The sequence below is a fragment of the Hyla sarda genome, chromosome 1 (genome assembly GCF_029499605.1).
Source record: "Hyla sarda isolate aHylSar1 chromosome 1, aHylSar1.hap1, whole genome shotgun sequence".
Lineage (NCBI taxonomy): Eukaryota > Metazoa > Chordata > Amphibia > Anura > Hylidae > Hyla > Hyla sarda.
The window spans coordinates 201,388,175-201,412,270 of NC_079189.1; the positions used below are offsets into that span (position 1 = coordinate 201,388,175).

At 41.3% G+C, this 24,096-nt stretch overlaps 1 protein-coding gene across 2 annotated transcripts in view; it reads left to right on the plus strand.

Moving 5' to 3' along the window:
• Positions 1 to 24,096, plus strand: part of UNC5C (unc-5 netrin receptor C) — a 390,559-nt gene that overhangs the window by 349,536 nt on the left and 16,927 nt on the right. For both annotated transcript variants that reach the window (XM_056567230.1, XM_056567237.1), the window contains one exon: positions 18,920 to 19,088. In XM_056567230.1, the coding sequence (XP_056423205.1) occupies positions 18,920 to 19,088 (169 nt within the window). The remainder of the gene's footprint in view (positions 1 to 18,919; positions 19,089 to 24,096) is intronic.

Consider the following 24,096-nt stretch of genomic DNA (forward strand, 5'->3'; position numbering starts at 1 on the left):
ATAGGTGATGATGCATGGACACAGCAGGACTAGTATGTGTCCAAGCAGGCAGGGGGGCAGTTGTTCGACTGGCTTTTTCAGTATGAAATACTGAAAATTTTCTAATGAAAGCAATTGCTAAACTTATTGGTTTTGCATTCGTTACAACATATCAAAAGTTTCTGTATCTGACTGTGCCCATTTAATGTCTTGTCTGCCATTCACATATGGTCAAAAATAACTGCTAAGAGCTATGACCTTCTTAACCCTCACACATAGTCCCCAAATGTGAAGAAGTGTCACAAAGATGAGCAGTCTATTAGCTGCAGTTGTCTGGAATGGACTAATATTTTCTGTCACTCCTCAGCCCCTAAAAACTGTAGGCCTAACTTCTCAGTTGAGACAAAAACAAAATTCTATTTAATAGATGTATACTGACACTGAAAATTGTTTCCGCTCCAGTCAATGTTACACAAGTAACCCTTCCCCTAAAATATACTAGTATAATGACATTCAAACATGCAACGTTGCCCAGTTGCCCATAGCAACCAATCAGATCGCTTCTTACATTCTTAACAAGGCCTCTAAAAAATTAAAGAAGCGATCTGATAGGTTGCTATGGGCTACTTTGCCTCTTCACAAGATTTGATAAATCTCCCCCATTGAGTGTACACAGGAAAGGTGCGGCATTTTATATCCCACAGGAACAAAGAATTAAAGGGGTACTCCGGTGGAAAACTTTTTCTTTTTTTAAATCAACTGATGCCAGAAAGTTAAACAGATTTCTATATTACTTCTATTATTATCCTTCCAGTACTTATTAGCAGCTGTATACTACAGAGGAAATTATTTTCTTTTTGGATTTCTTTTCTGTCACAACCACAGTGCTCTCTGCTGACACCTCTATCCATGTCAGGAACTGTCCAGAGCAGGAGAAAATCCCCATAGCAAACATATGCTTTTCTGGACAGTTCCTGTTTGCTATGGAGGTGTCAGCAGAGAGCACTGTGGTGCTTGTGACAAGAAATCCAAAAAGAAAAGAACTTCCTGTGGATCATACAGCCCCTAATAAGTACTGGAAGGATTAATAATTTAATTTACAAAGCTGCTTAACTTTGTGGCACCAGTTGATTTAAAAAAAAAAATTATAAAAGTTTTCCACCAGAGTTCCCCTTTAAGCATTTTATAATTCAGTATATCTGATCTTTCATTTTACCAACATCTTCTAAAAAAGGGGGTGTCGGAAGACCCCCATACAGGTTCAGCTGACTTTATTAAAGGGGTTATCCAGGAAAAAACTTTTTTTTAAAGATCAACTGGCTCCAGAAAGTTAAACAAATTTGTAGATTACTTCTATAAAAAAATATTAATGCTTTCAGTACTTATGAGCTGCTGAAGTTGAGTTGTTATTTCTGTCTAAGTGCTCTCTGATGACAAGTGTCTCAGGAACCGCCCAGTTTAAAAGCAAATCCCCATAGCAAACCTCTTCTACTCTGCGCAGTTCCCGAGACAAGCAGAGATGTCAGCAGACAGCACTGTTGCCAGACAGAAAACAACAACTCAACTTCAGCAGCTGATAATTATTGAAAGGATTAAGATTTTTTAATAGAAGTCATTTACAAATCTGTTTAACTTTCTGGAGCCAGTTGAAAAAAAAAGTTTTTTCCTGGAATACCCCTTTAAGTATGGTCAGCTGAAGTTTCTATGTTTTTTTGTGCACTTTCTGGTAATAGCTGGCAGAGCTATCGGAGTGATACAAATGAATGGTACGCTATACGTGGGAAATGATTAAATCTCCTGGTGTAGGCCTCTGCTCACTGATCATGGTTGGGGAATTAGTCAGTCCCTTAGAGATACTGTGATTCACCAAGCGAAATAAAAATAAGTATGTGTCTGTGCCTGTGATTGAAATGTGCGAGTAAAAAGAAAATATAAACTTTTGATGTCATGTGTCCATGGGAACAGAGGAATCTGAGAGAGAAATATGCTTTAAATGAATTTCCACCCTAATTCACCTTCACAGTCATTGACACAATGCACTTGTTGATTAAAGGATTTCTTCTGACAAGTCTGACTGGGCTGATGTGTTCATCGTCTTGCTGGGTTCTTTTCAATCTCAAAAGACAACCTTAAATCTCAAAGGCATTCTTTTTAGTTTTATGTTTTTATCTTACAATACAGTTTGTGTATGTCTATATACCCTCACTGTACCACTTTACAGAATTACTTTTTATTTTTAGAATGTTCTCTATATTTGCATCACAATGAATGCAGGTTCACCATTTTCACCTTGAGCATTTGAGTCCTGGACTGATGTTCAGAGGAAGCTCAAAAATTTTGTATGATGAATTCCTGTTTTAATGTTTGTTTGCTTTTACAACAAATTTAGTGCTGCATATTTTTCTTCATTACTATCAGAAGAGTGTCACCTGACCAGGTGGGATATTAATGAGCAGCTTTATATATAACATTTCCCAGAATTCCCAGTGGAGTGCTAAATGGCTTAAAAATCTCCACACCGAAAGGTACCCCACTGACCCACGTCAATAAGGGTGGGTTCACACTACGATTTTACTGGACGGGAACCGGTTCTGGCTAGGGGGTAGCAAAAACCGGGCGTTCCCATATCCCAGCCGGACTTGGCTTGTATCTAATTCATTTCAATGAGGCGACCGGTTTTCTGACCGGACCTAAAACCATGGTATGCCGCTGTTTTAGTTCCAGTCACAAAACCAGATATGGGGCAAAAGAGAGCCAGCCGGAGTAACCGTTTGACTCTGGTTGGCTCTTGAAGGGATTAGATACAGGCTGGGTCAAGATATGGGAGCGCCTGGTTTTCCTTCCCCCAGCCGGATCCGATTCCCGTACAGTAAATTTGTACTACTCTAAGCCTCTTACCTACCATGTAGGATCAACCATACTCTACACTGATAAGGGGCAAACACCCTAAAGCAGGCTGGAGGCAAACAGTAAGTGTTCCGGACAATGCCGCTGCAGGCCCGGAGATCTCGGGGGTCCCCAGTAGTGGGATAGGAGATAAAGTGTTTTTTGGCGGAGTACCCCTTTAAGTATTTCCATTGGAAAAGATGTCTAACATGGCAAGTCTATATAGTTAGGGGTACTCTAACTCCCAGGATAAGGTGACATATTAATGAGCTGTTTTGCATATTGTTCTTCTTCTAAAATTTTAATATGAAAGGCAGTTTATTTTAGCCTAACAATGACTATATACTAATATACAGATGGATAGATAGATTCTAGACAAATAGATAAAAAAATAGATAATAAATAAAGGGAACACTATGATAACACATCCTAGATCTGAATGAATGAACTAATCTTTTGAAATACTTTTGTCTTTACATATTTGAATGTACTGACAACAAAATCACACAAAAATGATCAATGAAAATCAAATTTATCAACCCATGGAGGTCTGGATATGAGTCACACTCAAAATCAAAGTGGAAAACCACACTACAGGCTGATCCAACTTTGATGTAATGTCCTTAAAACAAGTCAAAATGAGGCTCAGTAGTGTGTGTGGCCTCCACATAACCGTATAACCTCCCTACAATGCTGGGCCTGCTCCTGATGAGGTGGCGGATGGTCTCCTGAGGGATGTCATCTCAGACCTGGACTAAAGCATTCACCAACTCCTGGACAGTCTGTGGTGCAATGAGGCTTTGGTGGATGGAGCGAGACATGATGTCCCAGACGTGCTCAATCGGATTCAGGTCTGGGGAACGGGCGGGCCAGTCCTTAGCATCAATGCCTTCCTCTTGCAGGAACTGCTGATACACTTCAGCCACATGAGGTCTAGTATTATCTTGCATTAAGAGGAACCCAGGGCCAACTGCACCAGCATATGGTCTCACAAAGGTCTCAGGATCTCAACTCAGTACCTATTGGCAGTCAGGCTACCTCTGGCAAGCACATGGAGGGCTGTGTGGCTCCCTAAAGAAATGCCACCCCATACCATTACTGACCCACTGCCAAACCGGTCATACTGGAGGATGTTGCAGGCAGTAGAACGCTCTCCACTGCATCTCCAGACTCTGTCACTCTAGTGCTCAGTGGGAACCTGCTTTCATCTTTGAAGAGCAAAGGACGGCCAGTGGTGAATTTGCCAATCTTGGTGTTCTCTGGAAAATGCCAAACGTCCTGCATGATGTTGGGCTCTAAGCACAACCCCCACCTGTGGACGTCGGGCCCTCATACCACCCTCATGGAGTCTGTTTCTGATCGTTTGAGTGGACACATGCACATTTGTGGCCTGCTGGAGGTCATTTTGCAGGGCTCTGGCAGTACTCTTCCTTGCACAAAGGTGGAGGTAGTGGTCCTGCTGCTGGGTTGTTGCCCTCCTACGACCTCCTCCACATCTCCTGATGTACTAGCCTGTCTCCTGGTAGTGCCTGCATGCTCTGGATACTACACTGACTGGTACAGCAAACCTTATTGCCACAGCTCGCATTAATGTGCCAATCTGAATGAGCTGCACTACCTGAGCCACTTGTGTGGGTTGTAAACTCCGTCTCATGCTACCACTAGAGTGAAAGCACTGCCAGCATTCAAAAGTTACCAAAACATCAGCCAGGAAGCATAGGAACTGAGAAGTGGTCTGTGGTCACCACCTGCAGAACCACTCCTTTATTTGTGGTGTCCTGATAATTGCCTATAATTTCTACCTGTTGTCTGTTCCATTTGCACAACAGCATGTGAAATTGATTGTCAATCAGTGTTGCTTCCTGAGTGGACAGTGTGATTTCACAGAAGTGTGATTGACTTGGAGTTACATTGTGTTCTTTAAGTGTTCCCTTTATTTTTTTTTAGCAGTGTAGATAGATAGATAGATAGATAGATGACAGATAGATAGATAGATGATATATTAAGAAAAGCAGCACAACCTGATAGTAGAAAGAAAATATATAGATAGATTAAACAGACAGACAGACAGACAGACAGATAGATAGATAGATAGATAGATAAAATAGTAAGAAAAGCAGCACAACGCCCTATGGCTTTACAAACGTTCAGGTAGATTTTTCATGACTGGTGAATATAATGGGGGAGTTTACTAAGACTGGCATTCCACTCACCGTTCTTAAGTAAACCCCCACCAATGTACAATCACACTGGATTTATCAAGAAATACACTCTTCGTCAAAAATTAAGGTGCATCTACCTGTGCAGAAACCTCAGAAATCTACCCAGCTCGGAGCTGGCACATATTTCAACTACAATTGCAGAGCAGACATAAAAGGGGGATTGATCAGTGTTGGTGAGCTATTTTTTCTCCGCCTTTTTTGTGTGCGAAAAACTGGAAAAAAAAATGCTCAACAATGGTTCAGGTCCCCCAAGTCAAAAAACATTTGTAGAAAAAAATGGGAACCCATTCCATAAAACTTTACTTTTATTATTCCTTTAAAAAAACTTAGTCCAAAAAAAATGAAAAATTGTATTACCACTTTAGCAATATGTAAGTGCGCCAAATTTACTAAATGGTCACATAACATGTGATAAATATGGTGCTAGTACACATTTTTTGGGCAATACCATTTCAGTACAACACAAACTTCATAATTCTGGAACTGCTGATAAAATAATAATAATAATAATATACCCACGCAAGCCACTTTTAAAAAATTCGATCTAGAGCTGCTGAAAAGTCACAAATTTTTGCGCAAAAATAAGTCATCACACAATAATTTGCGCCAGCTATATATAAAAACTGCTATACTACAAAACCTACACGGATTTGCCCCAGTCGCAGACTTTAATAAATTCCCCCAATGTACATAAAAGGGTGTCCCTCCTATGTCATATTTACTGTAGAATTATAAACCATATTAAGATATCAATTGCGTCTATTCCTTGAAAACGATATCTTAGTAACATTAACCAGATGAACTTTCTCCCTATGTCTCTGTTGTATGAACTGTACTTTCCTGACTTCTTCATGTTCAGTAACAGAATTATATGCTTGGCTATTTTTGTACGACTAGATCAATGCGGCAAATTATTATTCAAGTGGCAGTCCTGCCAAAACGTATTATTTTCATGTGACTGTGTAGTGCAGATGCATTCTTCACAATGAATTGGTTTATAGACACAGTCTAATCTTCTTACATCTCATCGAAGCATAGACTGCATTGGGAGCCTATCCAATAGTGAACTTCCAGAGATAATGCCCCTTTCACCTACTTCATTAACCACTTCTTGTAGAAGACTTTTTATACACTAGGACAGTATGAAGACTTTTACAGTTTTTTTGACTGTGTTTTGTCATTATTTCCTTATATGTTCCATTTTGGAACAAACAATTGTGCCAACTGGTTTAGAACATTATCACTGAATTGACGGTGTTAGACGTGATTTCAGTTGAAATCATGCATTGGCTTGGAATTCGTTAATTGGGACTTTTCGATTTGGTGCAAATGTTGGCTCAAATACCTTCATTAAAGGACAACTGCAGCAGCATTACACTTATCCCCTATCCAAAGGATAGGGGATAAGTGTTTGATCGCGGGGGGGTCCCCCCCCCCGATCTCCCTAACGGGGTGCCGCCATAAGCGCTCATGGTGAGCGCTAAGGCGCGTAGCGTCGACCTAGAGGTCGACGGTGACGCCCCGTCTCCTCCCCGTCCCCATACAGTTCTATGGGGGATGCATTTGTGCCTCCCCGCCTCTCCCATAGAGATGTATGGAGGAGGCGTGCCGGCCGCAACGTCATGCTGCGGCTGGCACGCCCCCTGCACGGGAGAGCCGCGGCCCCGTACAGGAGATCGCCGGGGGCCCCAGCGTTCGGACCCCCCGCGATCAAACACTTATCCCCTATCTTGAGTATAGGGGATAAGTGATTGTAACGCTGCATATGTCCTTTAACCCCTTAAGGACTCAGGGTTTTTCCGTTTTTGCACTTTCGTTTTTTCCTCCTTACCTTTTAAAAATCATAACCCTTTCAATTTTCCACCTAAAAATCCATATTATGGCTTATTTTTTGCATCACCAATTCTACTTTGCAGTGACATTAGTCATTATACCCAAAAATGCACGGCAAAACGGGAAAAAAAAATCATTGTGCGACAAAATTGAAAAAAAAACGCCATTTTGTAACTTTTGGGGGCTTCCGTTTCTACGCAGTGCATATTTCGGTAAATTTTACAACTTATCATTATTCTGTAGGTCCATACGGTTAAAATGATACCCTACTTATATAGGTTTGATTTTGTCGCACTTCTGGAAAAAATCATAACTACATGCAGGAAAATTTATACGTTTAAAAATGTAATCTTCTGACCCCTATAACTTTTTTATTTTTCCATGTACGGGGCGGTATGAGGATTGTTTGCGCCGTGATCAGAAGTTTTTATCGGTATGATTTTTGTTTTGATCGGACTTTTTGATCACTTTTTATTCATTTTTTAATGTTATAAAAAGTGACCAAAATACTCTTTTTTGGACTTTGGAATTTTTTTGCGCGTACACCATTGACCATACGGCTTAATTAATGATATATTTTTATAGTTCGGACATTTACGCACGCGGTGATACCATATATGTTTATTTTATTTTTTTTACACTGTTTTATTTTTTTTTTATGGGAAAAGGGGGGTGATTCAAACTTTTATTAGGGAAGGGGTTAAATGACCTTTATTAACACTTTTTTTTTAATTTTTTTGCAGTGTTATAGGTCTTATAGGGACCTATAACACTGCACACACTGATCTCTTACACAGATCACAGGCGTGTATTAACACGCCTGTGATCAGTGTTATAGGCGCTTGACTGCTCCTGCCTGGATCTCAGGCATGGAGCAGTCATTCGGACACCGGGGAGGCAGGTAAGGGCCCTCCCGGTGTCCGGTCAGCTGTTCGGGACGCCGCGATTTCACCACGGCGGTCCCGAACAGCCCGACTGAGCAGCCGGGTCCCTTTCAGTTTCACTTTAGAAGCGGCGGTCAGCTTTGACCGCCGCTTCTAAAGGGTTAATACCGCACATCGCCGCGATCGGCGATGTGTGGTATTAGCCACGGGTCCCGGCCGTTGATTAGCGCCGGGACCGACGCGATATGATGCGAGATCGCGGCGCGATCCCGCTTCATATCGCGGGAGCCGGCACAGGACGTAAATATACGTCCTGCGTCGTTAAGGGGTTAAGGCGCAAATCCACACCAAAAATAAAATGACAGAGAAAATAGCTACAACAATAGAATGTAGAACACGTAAACAGTGCGCAACCAAAAAGTGGAAAAAGGACCCTGAATAATAAAAGAAACAACCTGATTGGTTGCTAGAGGAAAATGCAACACTTTTCAAGGCAGAAGTCTGGATGAATATCCCCCTAAATGCACAAATTAAAAACAGCAAAAAAAGGCCCTGGCTGTGCGAGCTTTACCTCTGTAAACCAGCCAAAGTCCCAAGGTCAGATTTAAATGCCCCACAGTCAGAAAGTTCTGCCTGGAATTCTGGGACAGGAGTCTGCACCTTTTGTTGGGCTGCATTTGTGCTAAAATTACAAACTTGCATGCGACAATTGATAATTTTGGCGCAACTACGCTCCACTTGATGCAAAAAAACATACATTGCAACATCATTATTGATACATGCCCCCCAATATAACTGCGATACTTACATACCACCATCTCCTCAGCCCTGCATGATTATCTTGTATGGGAATCGAGTAATAAGTGTGATTTTTATATTCACATTTTATTTGGGAACTCATAGTAATGTTATTGTCTAATATGGCATGTGTCCAGATGTCTGTAGTAAATCAATGCTTCATTTTTTCAGTTCATTTTTTTTAGGACTGTCCATTTTAGACCTCACTTTCTATTTCAATATATTTTAAGGTAACCTAATGTGTATGTGTGTGAGTTGGTGGATAGGGGCATTTTCAGTTAACAACCCTTCTAATCTGCTTATATAGCGCCACATACTGGAGGGTTTGTAACTCTGGAAGACAAAAGTTAAAGGGTTAGACATCTTATACCCTATCCAAAGGATAGGGGATAAGACGTCTGATTGTGTGGGGGTTCCGTCAATGGAGACCCCAGGGATCTCCCTGGTGCCCCCCAGCAGTCAATTAGAGCACCAGGTGCAGCGCCGGAGGCTCATGACATCACGGCCATGCCCCCTCCCATAGACTTGCATTTTAAGGGGGCGTGGCCATGACATCACAAGGAGGCTTGGCCGTGATGTGACAAGCCTCTGCCCTGCATTACCTGTCATCTGGCATGGAGTGAGGTTTGCTCTGAGCACCGGATGTCTGGGATGCTGCAGACAAGATCACGGGGGTCCCCAGTGGCGGGACCGACGCGATCAGACATCTTATCCCCTATCGTTTGGGTAGGGCATAAGATGTCTAGGGGTGGAGTACCCCTTTAACAATTGAAACATAGAAAACTTTAATTTTCGCACAGTAATTCTTTATTGAGCTGGAAAACAGAATATGAGGGAGGAGTCTTCAGAATTCAGAAAGTCTTCAGATTCTTTCAATTTTTCACATTTTGTTATGTAGCAGCCTTGTGCTAGAATCAACAAAATTGTACTTAAAGGGGCACTCTGTTTGGGCACAACCTTTTCCTCTTCGCACATGTTTATTTTGTTGCTTTGTGTATTATTTCAAATGTCATCTATTATTTTAAGAGCTAATCATTTTTAAAAAAAATAATAAAAAAGTGTAAATTGAATCATTTTTACCAAGATCAGTAACACATGGTAATTGACAATTCAGAGTGGGGACATTTCTGTCTCCCTTGACAAAGTGTGGAGAAACACTTCACATTCACACATAAGATTTGTAACAGGCTTAGCATCATTGCCAGGTCAGCATCTTCCAATGAGGAGAGCCTCCAACAGCATCATCCAATGAGGAGAGCCTCCAACAGCATCATCCAATGAGGAGAGCCTCCAACAGCATTATCCAATGAGGAGAGCCTCCAACAGCATTATCCAATGAGAAGAGCCTCCAACAGCATTATCCAATGAGGAGAGCCTCCAAGAGCATCATCCAATGAGGAGAGCCTCCAACAACAGCATCATTCAATGAGGAGAGCCTCCAACAGCATTATCCAATGAGGAGAGCCTCCAACAGCATCATCCAATGAGGAGAGGCTACAACAGCATTATCCAATGAGAAGAGCCTCCAACAGCATTATCCAATGAGGAGAGCCTCCAAGAGCATCATCCAATGAGGAGAGCCTCCAACAGCATTATCCAATGAGGAGAGCCTCCAACATCATTATCCAATGAGGAGAGCCTCCAACAGCATCATCCAATGTGGAGAGCCCCCAACAGCATTATCCAATGAGGAGAGCCTCCAACAGCATCATCCAATGAGGAGAGCCTCCAACAGCATCATCCAATGAGGAAAGCCTCCAACAGCATCATTCAATGAGGAGAGCCTCCAACAGCATTATCTAATGAGGAGAGCCTCCAACAACATTAACCAATGAGAAGAGCCTCCAACAGCATTATCCAATGAGGAGAGCCTCCAACAGCATTAGCCAATGAGAAGAGCCTCCAACAGCATTAGCCAATGTTAGCTGCTGCTGACGGGGAATGTGTCTCCCTCCTGATTGGATGATGCTGAACTGGTGGCGACGCTCAGCTTGTTACAGTGTCACTAGTTTCACCCATTCCCCCCCCCCCCCTTGGGGAGGGGTTTGTCCAAAGTTGGTGGCAGCCAAAAAAATAAGTAACCCTATATCCAGCTGCTGCCCCCTGATAAAGTGCTGCCTTAGGCAAGGGCCTTGTTGACCTTGTTAAAGATATAGGGCTGGGTATTGTAAAATGGTTTTATTTGATACCTAAGCAAAGTATGCAAAGTTTACCTTACTTCAAAGACTTACAAATTATGAAAAAAACTAACAAAAAAAACCTCAATAACTACAAGCAAAGTAGTAACACTGCTGCCCCCCACAATGGAAGCTAATAATGAATGGTCCCAGGAACAAGGATCACTTTAATGACTACCATCACCTGCTAGCGGGACAACCCTCATATGTGGCTTGTGTTCTAGTCGGATAAAGCATTTTATAATTATTTTTGCATACAGGCAGGTACAGTATAGGCAGAATATTCAGTATGTATGTTAGGCCATAACAGTGAAGGGTTGCACAGCTTTTTCTGTTTATTTTTGATGCACCGAGTTTGCTCCAGAACTACATGTCCTCTAAAATGGCTGCCTTTGTATTTCAAGTGGCACAGACCCATTTTCGGTTTCCATAATTTTTATATTTCTAGCTTTCCCATTTCCTAATTTGAGGAAGAAATCACTCTTCTTCATAGCATTCCATTTCTGACATTCTGTTGCGGCCTCATGTCACAACATAATTTCATGTTCTTGTTGTAATGTGCGGCTGCCACTGAACGAGATCCCTGGTGGTCTTCACTTTGGTATGCGCTTGTCAAGATGATCTCTCAAGTGACTGTCTCCACTGTAGACGCGGCATTGAGGTCATAATGATCTTTAAAAAATAGACTGTTTGGATTATAACAGAGAGAGCGCACATGAGCTAAACAACGACCAGAAATAACCTAAAAGTAAAATGGCAAAAAGCATCTTACGTTTAATACACAATACATCAAACGAAACACAAAACTGAAGCCACTTCATGTCAGAACTCTCTACAATTAGCTTTTGTTCATACATTTCCGAATTGTACAAACTAGATATACTCAGCACTCTATTTTATTGTAACCGTTACTTGCCTTCAGTTGTCATAGGGATCGTTCTCAAATTGTGTACTTTTGTATGTTATATTGAAAAGAACAAAGCTTCTCTGTTTATTATATTTTGCCTTTATATTCAACTGCATGTACACTAGGTAAAAAAAAAAAGTGTTATAATTCAAGTACTTGTTCCATGGAAAGTATTTTTCTCGGAAATATAGCAACGTCATCTACATTTTGTCTGCACAATAGCTACAGTATATCCACTAGAGACATATAACAATAGTTACAACTTGTGCATTTATCTGTGGCTCAGTGGTTAGTATTGCAGCCTTGCAGTCCTGGGCTCCTGGGTTCATTTTCTACACTGGACAACATCTGCAAGGAGTTTGTATGTTCTCCCCATGTTAGTTGAGGATACTCTAGTTTCCCAAAAATGTTCTGATAGGTTGTTTTGGAATTTAGAAATGATCCCCAATGTGGATAAGGACCGTTTTTTTTTTGAGATGACAAGCTCTGTATAGCACTTCTGAATATTTTGGCGTTATATACCGTATTTTTCGCCATATAGGACGCTCCGGCATATAAGACGGCGAAAAATACGGTAAATAAATAAATTATTACTGTGCAATTCTACTCGAACAAAACAAATGAAATGAATACAAAACATTACTGATACATTGGCCCTGATTCTCTAAGAGTGATGTATAGTTTTCTTTGTGGGTTTTGTTTCCTGACAGGTGTTTCCCTATGTTTTGCACTTTTCCCCACATTTAGTTTTTTTTTACACATGCTCTGATCTGTGGGGTTTTAGCTCAAATCCACCACATTTTCTGGAAACCTTTTGGATTTTCGAAAATCTTGGGACCATGCCCCTTTTCTCCGCGGCCACACCCCTTTTTGTTTTCTAAGTATAATGGAAAGTTGGTCAGGTTTCTGAAATTTTTTGGTGCAAATTCTGGCGCACAACAGGACAAAACAGGTCGGGTTTACAATAGTAAATCAGGGCCTTTGTGTTATGTCTGCTGTAGGGTCAAGTGGGCAGTACATGATCAGGCAAACCTTCCCCACCATGTAGCACAATGTATCAGTTTGATCATGGAGTCCCTGTAACCACACAAGTCCCTTGTACATATAGGAAGTATAAATTTACCCACAGAAACTGTTAAATCAAAACAATAACACGTAGACCAGTAGACTCAAATTTGAGATGTTTTTCACATAGTTCCAGATTTATTATACCTATACCTAAGATGAGATCTAGAGGCCATTAAATACATTTTTATGGTACACAATGCTGTTAAAGCGGTACTCCCGTGGAAAACTTTTTTTTTTTTTTTTTTTTTTAAATCAACTGGTGCCAGAAAGTTAAACATATATGTAAATTACTTCTATTAAAAAATCTTAATCCTTCCAGTACTCTTTAGGGGCTGTATACTACAGAGAAAATGTTTTTATTTTTGGATTTTTCTTATGTCCCGACCACGGTGCTTTCTGCTGACCACTGCTGTCCATTTTAGGAACTGTCCAGAGCAGCATATGTTTGCTTGAGGATTTTCTCCTGTTCTGGACAGTTCCTAAAATGGACAGCAGAGGTCAGCAGAGAGGACTGTGGTCGTGACATCAGAGAAATTCAAAAAGAAAAACATTTTCTCTGTAGTATACAGCCCCTAAAAAGTACTGGAAGGATTAAGATTTTTTTATAGAAGTAAGTATACAGCACCTAAAAAGTACCAGAAGGATTAAGATTTTTTAATAGAAGTCATTTACAAATCTTTTTTACTTTCTGGCACCAGTTGATCTAAAAAAAAAAAAAAAAAGTTTTCCACTGGAGTACCCCTTTAAAGACGAGAAACCTCTCCCTTTTATCATCCATATCAACATGACATTAATATTAATATCAATATTTTGTTTAGTTTTAACACTACCCTTCAAATCTACTTGTGATTTGTTTTTTGTTACGCCTGCTTAACCCCTTAAGGACCAGGCCATTTTACACCTTAAGGACCGGAGCGTTTTTTGCAATTCTGACCACTGTCACTTTAAACATTAATAACTCTGGAATGCTTTTAGTTATCATTCTGATTCCGAGATTGTTTTTTCGTGACATATTCTACTTTAACTTAGTGGTAAAATTTTATGGTAACTTGCATCCTTTCTTGGTGAAAAATCCCAAAATTTGATGAAAAAAATGTAAATTTAGAATTTTTCTAACTTTGAAGCTCTCTGCTTGTAAGGAAAATGGATATTCAAAATATATTTTTTTTGGGTTCACATATACAATATGTCTACTTTATGTTTGCATCATAAAATTGATGAGTTTTTACTTTTGGAAGACACCAGAGGGCTTTTCACAACATTTTCAAACTCGCTATTTTTCAGGGACCAGTTCAGGTTTGAAGTGGATTTGAAGGGTCTTCATATTAGAAATACCCCATAAAAGACCCCATTATAAAAACTACACCCCCAAAGTATTCAAAATGACATTCAGTAAGTGTATTAACCCTTTAGGTGTTTCACAGGAATAGCAGCAAAGTGAAGGAGAAAATTCAAAATCTTCATTTTTTACACTCGCATGTTCTTGTAGACCCAATTTTTGCATTTTTGCAAGGGGTAAAAAGGAGAAAATTTTTACTTGTATTTGAAACCCAATTTCTCTTGAGTAAGCACATACCTCATATGTCTATGTTAATTTTTCAGCGGGCGCAGTAGAGGGCTCAGAAGGGAAGGAGCGACAAATGGTTTTTGGGGGGCATGCCGCATTTAGGAAGCCTCTATGGTGCCAGGACAGCAAAAAAAAAACACATGGCATACCATTTTGGAAACTAGACCCCTCAGGGAACGTAACAAGGGGTAAAGTGAACCTTAATACCCTACAGGTGATTCAGAACTTTTGCATATGTAAAAAATATATATATATATATTTTTACCTAAAATGCTTGGTTTCCCAAAAATGTAACATTTTTAAAAAGGGTAATAGCAGAAAATACCCCCCAAAATTTGAAGCCCAATTTCTCCCGATACAGAAAACACCTCGCATGGGGGTGAAAAGTGCTCAGCTGACGCACTACAGGTCTCAGAAGAGAAGGAGTCACATTTGTCTTTTTTGAAGGAAATTTTGCTCTGGGGGCATGCCGCATTTAGGAAGCCCCTATGGTGCCAGAAGAGCAAAAAAAAAACACATGGCATACCATTTTGGAAACTAGACCCCTCAGGGAATGTAACAAGGGGTAATGTGAACCTTAATGCCCTACAGGTGTTTCACGACTTTTGCATATGTAAAAAAAAAAAATTTTTTTTACCTAAAATGCTTGTTTTCCCAAAATGTTTACATTTTTAAAAAGGGTAATAGCAGAAAATACCCCCCAAAATTTGAAGCCCAATTTCTCCCGATTCAGAAAACACCTCGCATGGGGGTGAAAAGTGCTCTGCTGGCGCACTACAGGTCTCAGAAGAGAAGGAGTCACATTTGGCTTTTTGAAAGCGAATTTTGCTCTGGGGGCATGCCGCATTTAGGAAGCCCCTATGGTGCCAGGACAGCAAAAAAAAAAAACACATGGCATACGATTTTGGAAACTAGACCCCTCGGGGAACGTAACAAGGGGTAGTTTGAACCTTAATACCCTACGACTTTTGCATATGTAAAAAAATATATATTTTTTTTTACCTAAAATGCTTGTTTTCCCAAAAATTTTACATTTTTAAAAAGGGCAATAGCAGAAAATACCCCCCAAAATTTGTAGCCCAATTTCTCCCGAGTACGGCGATACCCCATATGTGACCCTTAACTGTTGCCTTGAAATACGACAGGGCTCCAAAGTGAGAGCGCCATGCGCATTTGAGGCCTAAATTAGGGACTTGCATAGGGGTGGACATAGGGGTATTCTACGCCAGTGATTCCCAAACAGGGTGCCTCCAGCTGTTGTAAAACTCCCAGCATGCCTAGACAGTCAACGGCTATCTGGCAATACTGGGAGTAGTTGTTTTGCAACAGCTGGAGGCTCCGTTTTGGAAACAGTGGCGTACCAGACGTTTTTCATTTTTATTGGGGAGGGGAGGGGGGCTGTGTACATATGTGTATACGTAGTGTTTTTTACTTTTTATTTTATTGTGTGTCAGTGTAGTGTAGTGTTTTTAGGGTACAGTCGCACGGGCGGGGGTTCACAGTAGTTTCTCGCTGGCAGTTTGAGCTGCGGCAGAAATTTGGCCGCACCTCAAACTTGCAGCCGGATACTTACTGTAATCCTCCGCCCATGTGAGTGTACCCTGTACATTCACATTGGGGGGGGGGGACATCCAGCTGTTGCAAAACTACAACTCCCAGCATGTACGGTCTATCCGTGCATGCTGGGAGTTGTAGTTTTGCAACAGCTGGAGGCACACTGGTTGTGAAACACCGAGTTTGGTAACAAACTCAGTGTTTTGCAACCAGTGTGCCTTCAGCTGTTGCAAAAGCTACAACCCCCAGCATGTACGGACAACAGAAGGGCATGCTGGGTCTTGTAGTTATGCAACAACTGGAGGCATACTACTTTGGCTGGGGATGCTGGGGATTGTAGTTATGCAACAGCTGGAGACACACTGGTTTGCTACTTAACTCAGTGTGCCTTCAGCTGTTGCAAAACTACAACTCTCAGCAGTCACCGACAGCCAACGGGCATGCTGGGAGTTGTAGTTATGCAACCACCAGATGCACCACTACAACTCCCAGCATGTACTTTAGCTGATTGTGCAAGCTGGGAGTTTTAGTTACACAACAGCTGAAGGTACACTTTTCCATAGAAAGAATGTGCCTCCAGCTGTTGCAAAACTACAAGTCCCAACATGCCCATAAGGGAATGCTGGGAATTGTGGTGGTCTGCGTCCTGCTGTTGCATAACTACAGCTCCCAGCATGCCCTTTTTGCATGCTGGGAGCTGTTGCTAAGCAACAGCAGGAGGCTGTCACTCACCTCCAACGATCCCCGCCGCACAGGTCAGTCCCTCGTCGTCTCCGCCGCCGCCTCTGCTCCTGGGGCCCCGATCCCAACAGGGGTGCCGGGGATCGGGGTCCCCAGCACCCGGGGTGCACGTCCCGCACCCGCACCCTCCGGAAGAGGGGCAGAGCGGGTTGCGGGAGTGACAGCCGCAGCAGGCGCCCTGATTGGTCGGCCGGTAATCCGGCCGACGAATCAGGGCGATCGTGAGGTGGCACCAGTGCCACCTCACCCCTGCTGGCTCTGGCTATTCGGGGCTGTCTCTGATCAGCCAATAATTCCGGTCACCGGGTCGCTGGAGACCCGATTGACCCGGAATCCGCCGCAGATCACTGGACTGAATTGTCCAGCAATCTGCGGCCATCGCCAACATGGGGGGTCATCCTGACCCCCCTGGGCGATATGCCCCGATGCCTGCTGAACGATTTCAGCAGGCATCGGGCACCAGCTCCGCTCCAGATGGTTGCGGGGGGCCGGTAAAACACATGACGTTCTCATACGTCATGTCTCCTTAAGGACTCGGAAATGGAGACGTATGGGAACGTCATGTGTCCTTAAGGGGTTAAGTTAAGGTATGGTTGTCACACAATTCTGCATGCTGTTGTTCATCTATATTTGCTATGTCTGCAAACATTTTTATTATTTATCCTTAACATGGGTTAGATGACCTTTAGGATGTATTGATGTTTATGTTATGTCTGGTGTAGCGGCCAAAGTTCACAATTGCACAAGATACACTTGATGCGCTACAGATTTCTTCTCTGGCTGGTATCTAAAGGGACATCTCCTATGAGGTGACACTAAAGTCTCTAGAATCAGCCAGAAATTCACATTATCTAACACAGAATTAATTATGGTCTAGACAAAATAAACCAAAGCAAGAAGCCTCATGTGTGACTCACTGCGGTATAAAAGGCTGTATTTATAGGAAAGATGTTATTTGTCTGCAAGAGAATTTTCGGAGAATAGTCACATGTTGGATCAAATGTATTCAGGATAGGACGTGATACTGCAACATTTATCTGACTGAAGAACATCGTACTGGTGAACTGTACCTGCCAATAGTAATACACCAGTTTCATGTTCTTTACTGGGGCTTTATTCCTTATTTAAATGATATTCTGTGCAATGCCAGGGAAGTGCTTGCAGCCATCTTTGACCTATTTATTCAAGGTGTGATGTCTTCACCAATGTATCTTCAGCATTGTTGTTTATTTTCAATTATGATTTGTGTTGCATTCATAATGTGGAATTACTAAAATGAGGTGTCCACTCATATCATTATCCTTAAAGGGGTACTCTGCTGCTCAGCATTTGGAACAAACTGTTCCTAACGCTGGAGCCGGCGCCGAGAGCTCGTGACGTCATAGCCCCACCCCTCATGATGTCACACCACGCCCCCTCAATGCAAGTATATGGGAGGGGGCGTGATGGCTGAAGGGGTTACTGTATTGTATGCATCCATCACACAGTGTCTTTATCCTGTCAGCATTTCATGTTATCTCTTTGCTCGGAATGTAGCCGCGAAGGTTAATTAACCATATTAGGGCTTCCTATTCTACAAGTGTTATGTCTTTTACAATCATCTGTCTCTCCCATGAATTATTCCAGAAACCTCTGTATAACTAATATTATAGGCTAGAGATTATGCCGAATATTTGATTGATGGCAGGAGGGGTGCAACCCCCCTTTATTATGTGCTTACATACTGCTGAATAAACTAGAATGAATTTGATCGGACAAACTGTTGTTACGTGTTATTTCTGGTAGATTCATTCTCCTGGATCCAGATAAAGACTTAAATCAAGCTAACCACCGAAGTTCGGTACCAGGGGTACCTAGATAAGATCAGATCTCCTTACAACAGCTGTCACGCCCCCTCCCATAGACTTGATGTCATGAGGGGGTGGGGCTATGATCTCACGAGCTTCCAGCGCCGGCTCCAGTGTTCAGAACAGTTTGTTCCAAACGCTGAGCAGCAGAGTACCCCTTTAATCTCTACCCAAGATAGTGGAGTTATATTGATAAATGCTGTGTAAAATCCAGTCATTCAAAACCACTGCTTTGTGTCCCCCCTTTGGACAACTTATGTTGTACCACGTTATGTCAAGTAGCAGGAGAAAAGTTATGTGGTGGTTGCGGTCTCCCTAGTTTACAGTATGGGGTCTATATTTACACCGACTACCTACTACTCTAGGGCATCTGCCAGATACAAATAGTTATTAGATGTATTGTATAGTGAATGTTTATGTGTATAACTGGTTTCTTGGATTTCTTGCTCACTACAGACCACCCACAGAAGACAGCCAAACGCTCCTGACCCCAGTAGTATCGTGTGGACCTCCTGGTGCATTATTGACAAGGCCGGTCATTATAACAATGCATCACTGTACAGAAACAAATGCAGAAGACTGGAAGATCCAGCTGAAAGAACAGACTGTACAAGGACAGTGGCAGGCAAGTCAGCTGTCTATCTATTTATTTATCTCAACTATATCTATCTATCTATTATTTATCTATCTACAGTATCGCAAGTCTATCTACCTATCTATATACAGTATCTCACATAAGTGAGTCACCCCTCATTTTTGTAAATATTTTATTATATCTTTTCATGTGACTTCAGTGAAGAAATGACCCTAAGTTGCAATGTGAAGTAGTGAGTGCACAGCCTGTATAACAGTGTTTAACGGGTCCCGCGTTATAGATGGGGAGCGTATACATGACGTTCCATTATGTCATGTGTCCTTAAGGGGTTAAATATCGCTCTCACACCACTCTCTAATACTAGTCACTGGAAGTTCAAAATGGCACCTCATGGCAAAGAACTCCCTGAGGATAATGATGACCTAGGCTATGAAAAGATTACTGAGACCCTGAAACTAAACTGCAGCAGAGTGGGCAAGACCATACAGTGCCTTTACTGGACAGGTTCCACTCAGATCAGGTCTTGCCATGGTCGGCCAAAGAAGTTGAGTGCATGTGCTCAGCATCATATCGAGAGGTTGCCTTGCAGCCGCCATTTCTGCAGAGGTTGAAAATAGCTGAGGGTAAAGGTGATGGACTGGCCAATCATGTCTCCAGGCCTAAACCTTGTTAAGCATCTGTGGGGCATCATCAAACAGAAGGTGGGGGAGTGCAGGGTCTCTAACATCCACCAGCTCCGTGATATTAGAGACCATCTATTATATATCTTTATATGTTTTGTAAACATTTCTACATATCTGTCTATTTGTTGTACCATTATACATTTTCCTTTTATTTTTGTCCTAATTATATAAATGACCAGTATTCCTATTTTATCTACCAATGGTCTCCAACCTTTACCTCTACATGCTTGTAATTTTGCAACAGTTGGCGAGCCATACGTTGAAAACCATTTCTGTATACTATGTAAATGTTAATCCACTATAAGGCTATGTTCACACGCAGTACTGTTTAACCATTAAATGGCTGGAAAAAAACAGACAAAAATCAAAAATCAGTTGAAAAAAAAAGAAGCCTAAAAGTCTATAAAACAGTCACTGATCAGGGTTCATATGAAAACTGCTCGATACGGACCCCATATGACTCTACTGGAAAGAATGCAGATGATCATACAACCATATGAGAATGTACCTTTGGTTTAGTAGAACCACAGCTTATCTGAATGTTCCTAACCATAATGTTGCGTCTTTAGTTGGTCTAACATACGGAACTGGAAGCCATTTTTTTTTAAGTAGAATGTTTAGCAATATATGTGGGGACATACTGCTAGATCCCACATTGTGGAAATAGTTTCACCTCTTTATGAAATAATAATGACCATTCTGACTATGAGACAAATTGGCTACAGATTTTGAGTAAAGACATATATAATCTACATATAGATAGACAGATAGATTCCGTCACAGCTTGTACTACAATGTTCCCCATTGACAGTCAGGAACATACAAAATCTTAGCTGGTTTCTTACATTTTCCCTGCATCTAGTGGCTGATTTACTCCTTATGAACTGCTGCATAATTCTAGTTAGGTTGATAGACTTGACACTGGTGACACCTAGTGGCTAAAGTTTTAAGTGCAGCAAATTGCTAAATCACAGCATAACCATTAAGTTACAACTTTTTAATAAGCATAACGTGAACGATTCATCTGCTTTAATGATTTTAATAAAAGAAACTGAACATTTACACCATTGTTATTAATGGTGTCAATAATTTAAGCCAATTACTGTAACAAATAGAAACCCTTATATATTTTAACGTTTTATCAGTACAACTGTATATAGATGCCCACTGTCCATTCTCAGCAGCCATGTTGTTTTTCTTGAGAGACCCCTTTTTATTCTTAATGCGAAGATGAACCACTTGCCCTTTATCTGTTCAATGATATTGCTTTATACTCAGATTGTCTCCCATTAACAATTGTAGCCAATATGAAGATGACAACTTTATCTAGGCAAAGCTATAAAATATAGAAAATATATATAGAAAATATAAAAATAAATTTTGCATGTATTAGAAAATAGCATCTAAAACAGCATTTTACAAACAGTATGCCTCAATCTGTTGGGAAACTACGTATCCCAGCATGCAGGACAGCCAAAGGCTGTCCAGGGATGTTGGGAGTTGAAGTTTAGCAACAGCTGGAGGCATAATGGTCGGGAAACATTGGTCTAGAGTAATGACTATAATGACTGGCCCCCCAATAGAGAAGAATGGTGGGAGCTAAATATATAAATACTTCATCTCTCTTCTGTCCAGTCTTAGTTAGTAACGAATTAGCAGAAGTCACTAGTGAGTGGTTTCATCACCTATGCTCCCTGCTCCATTCATATCTATTACAGGCATCAGCACAATCTAAAACTACAGCTTCAACCATATAGTCATTAAGCAGAAGTGTACCTGCCATTCAGGGTGTAAAGTTATTTGACAGCTTCATTTAAAGCTCTAGTAGTGTCCAAACCAACGTTTTTACTCAATTATAAGACAAGATTTTTTATTCAGTAGGAACTACCTGCAAAAGATGATCTTCTGTTCAAGGTTGTTTTAAATTTGGACATTAAGGGATGAATACGCTATTTTTCTATGGCGGCCTGGCTCCCGGCTCCACTTCAGTGGCAGTCGCTTTGGTGCGCACCTCACAGTAGTGCCAACTCGGACTATTAAATCAAGCAGGCTAGGTATACATAGGGGGGGGGCATAAAATGAGGGAACGAGGGAACATGGAATTAGGGGAAAGAAGTGAGGGAACATAGAATGAGGGGACATGGAATCAGGGAATTGGACATGGAATGAGGGAAATGGACATGAAATGAGGGCACATGGGATCAGGGAAATGGACATGAAATGAGGGAAATGCAGATAGAATGGGGACATGGAATTAGGGAAGTGAGCATGAAATGAGGGGAGTGGATGTGGAATAATGAAAATGGACATGGAATGAGGAGAATGAAAGAAAGGGACATGGATTGAGGAGAATGGACAAAGAATGAAGGTATGAAATAAGGGGACATGGAATGAGGTAAATGCACATGGAATGAGGGAAATAGACATGGAATGAGGGGCATAAAATCGGGGAACATTTAAAAAATGGGAATGGGTATGAAATGAGAGGAATGGACATGAAATAAGGGGACATTAAATGAGAGAAATGGACATGGAATGAGGAGAAAATGGACATGGAATGAGGAAAATGGACATGGAATGAGGGAAATGGACATGGAATGAGGAAAATGGACATGGAAAGAGAGAAATGGACATGGAATGAGGAAAATGGACATGGAATGAGGAAAATGGACATGGAATGAGGAAAATGGACATGAAAAGAGGGAAATGGACATGGAATAAGGGAAATGGACAGGGAATGAGGGAAATGAACATGGAATGAGGGAAATGGACATGGAATGAGGGAAATGGACATGGAATGAAGGAAATGGACATGGAATGAGGGAAATGGACATGGAATGAGAGCAATGGACGTGGAATGAGGGAAATGGACATGGAATGAAGGAAATGGACATGGAATGAGGGAAATGGACATGGAATGAGGGAAATGGACATGGAATGAAGGAAATGGACATGGAATGAGGAAAATGGACATGGAATGAGGAAAATGAACATGGAATGAGGGAAATGAACATGGAATGAGGGAAATGGACATGAAATGAGGGAAATGCAGATAGAATGGGGACATGGAATTAGGGAAGTGAGCATGAAATGAGGGGAGTGGATGTGGAATAATGAAAATGGACATGGAATGAGGAGAATGAAAGAAAGGGACATGGATTGAGGAGAATGGACAAAGAATGAAGGTATGAAATAAGGGGACATGGAATGAGGTAAATGCACATGGAATGAGGGAAATAGACATGGAATGAGGGGCATAAAATCGGGGAACATTTAAAAAATGGGAATGGGTATGAAATGAGAGGAATGGACATGAAATAAGGGGACATTAAATGAGAGAAATGGACATGGAATGAGGAGAAAATGGACATGGAATGAGGAAAATGGACATGGAATGAGGGAAATGGACATGGAATGAGGAAAATGGACATGGAAAGAGAGAAATGGACATGGAATGAGGAAAATGGACATGGAATGAGGAAAATGGACATGGAATGAGGAAAATGGACATGAAAAGAGGGAAATGGACATGGAATAAGGGAAATGGACAGGGAATGAGGGAAATGAACATGGAATGAGGGAAATGGACATGGAATGAGGGAAATGGACATGGAATGAAGGAAATGGACATGGAATGAGGGAAATGGACATGGAATGAGAGCAATGGACGTGGAATGAGGGAAATGGACATGGAATGAAGGAAATGGACATGGAATGAGGGAAATGGACATGGAATGAGGGAAATGGACATGGAATGAGGGAAATGGACATGGAATGAAGGAAATGGACATGGAATGAGGAAAATGGACATGGAATGAGGAAAATGAACATGGAATGAGGGAAATGAACATGGAATGAGGGAAATGGACATGGAATGAGGGAAATGGACATGGAATGAAGGAAATGGACATGGAATGAGGGAAATGGACATGGAATGAGAGCAATGGACATGGAATGAGGGAAATGGACATGGAATGAAGGAAATGAACATGGAATGAGAGAAATGGACATGGAATGAGAGAAATGGACATGGAATGAGAGCAATGGACATGGAATGAGGAAAATGGACATGGAAAGAGGAAAATGGACATGGAATGAGGGAAATAAACATGGAATAAGGGAAATGGACATGGAATGAGGGGAATGAATATGAAATGAAAGGACACAAAAAGAGGGGACATGGAATAAGAGGAATAGACATCAAATGAGAGGAATGGAATGTCTCATAAAGTTTTTTTTCTTTTTTTCTTTAAAAAAGATCCAAAGTTTGGAGTTTGGCCATATAATCGAGCAAATATGGTAATATTTATTTTAGGGAGAAAATGCATCTTAACATAATTCAGAACTTGAAGCAC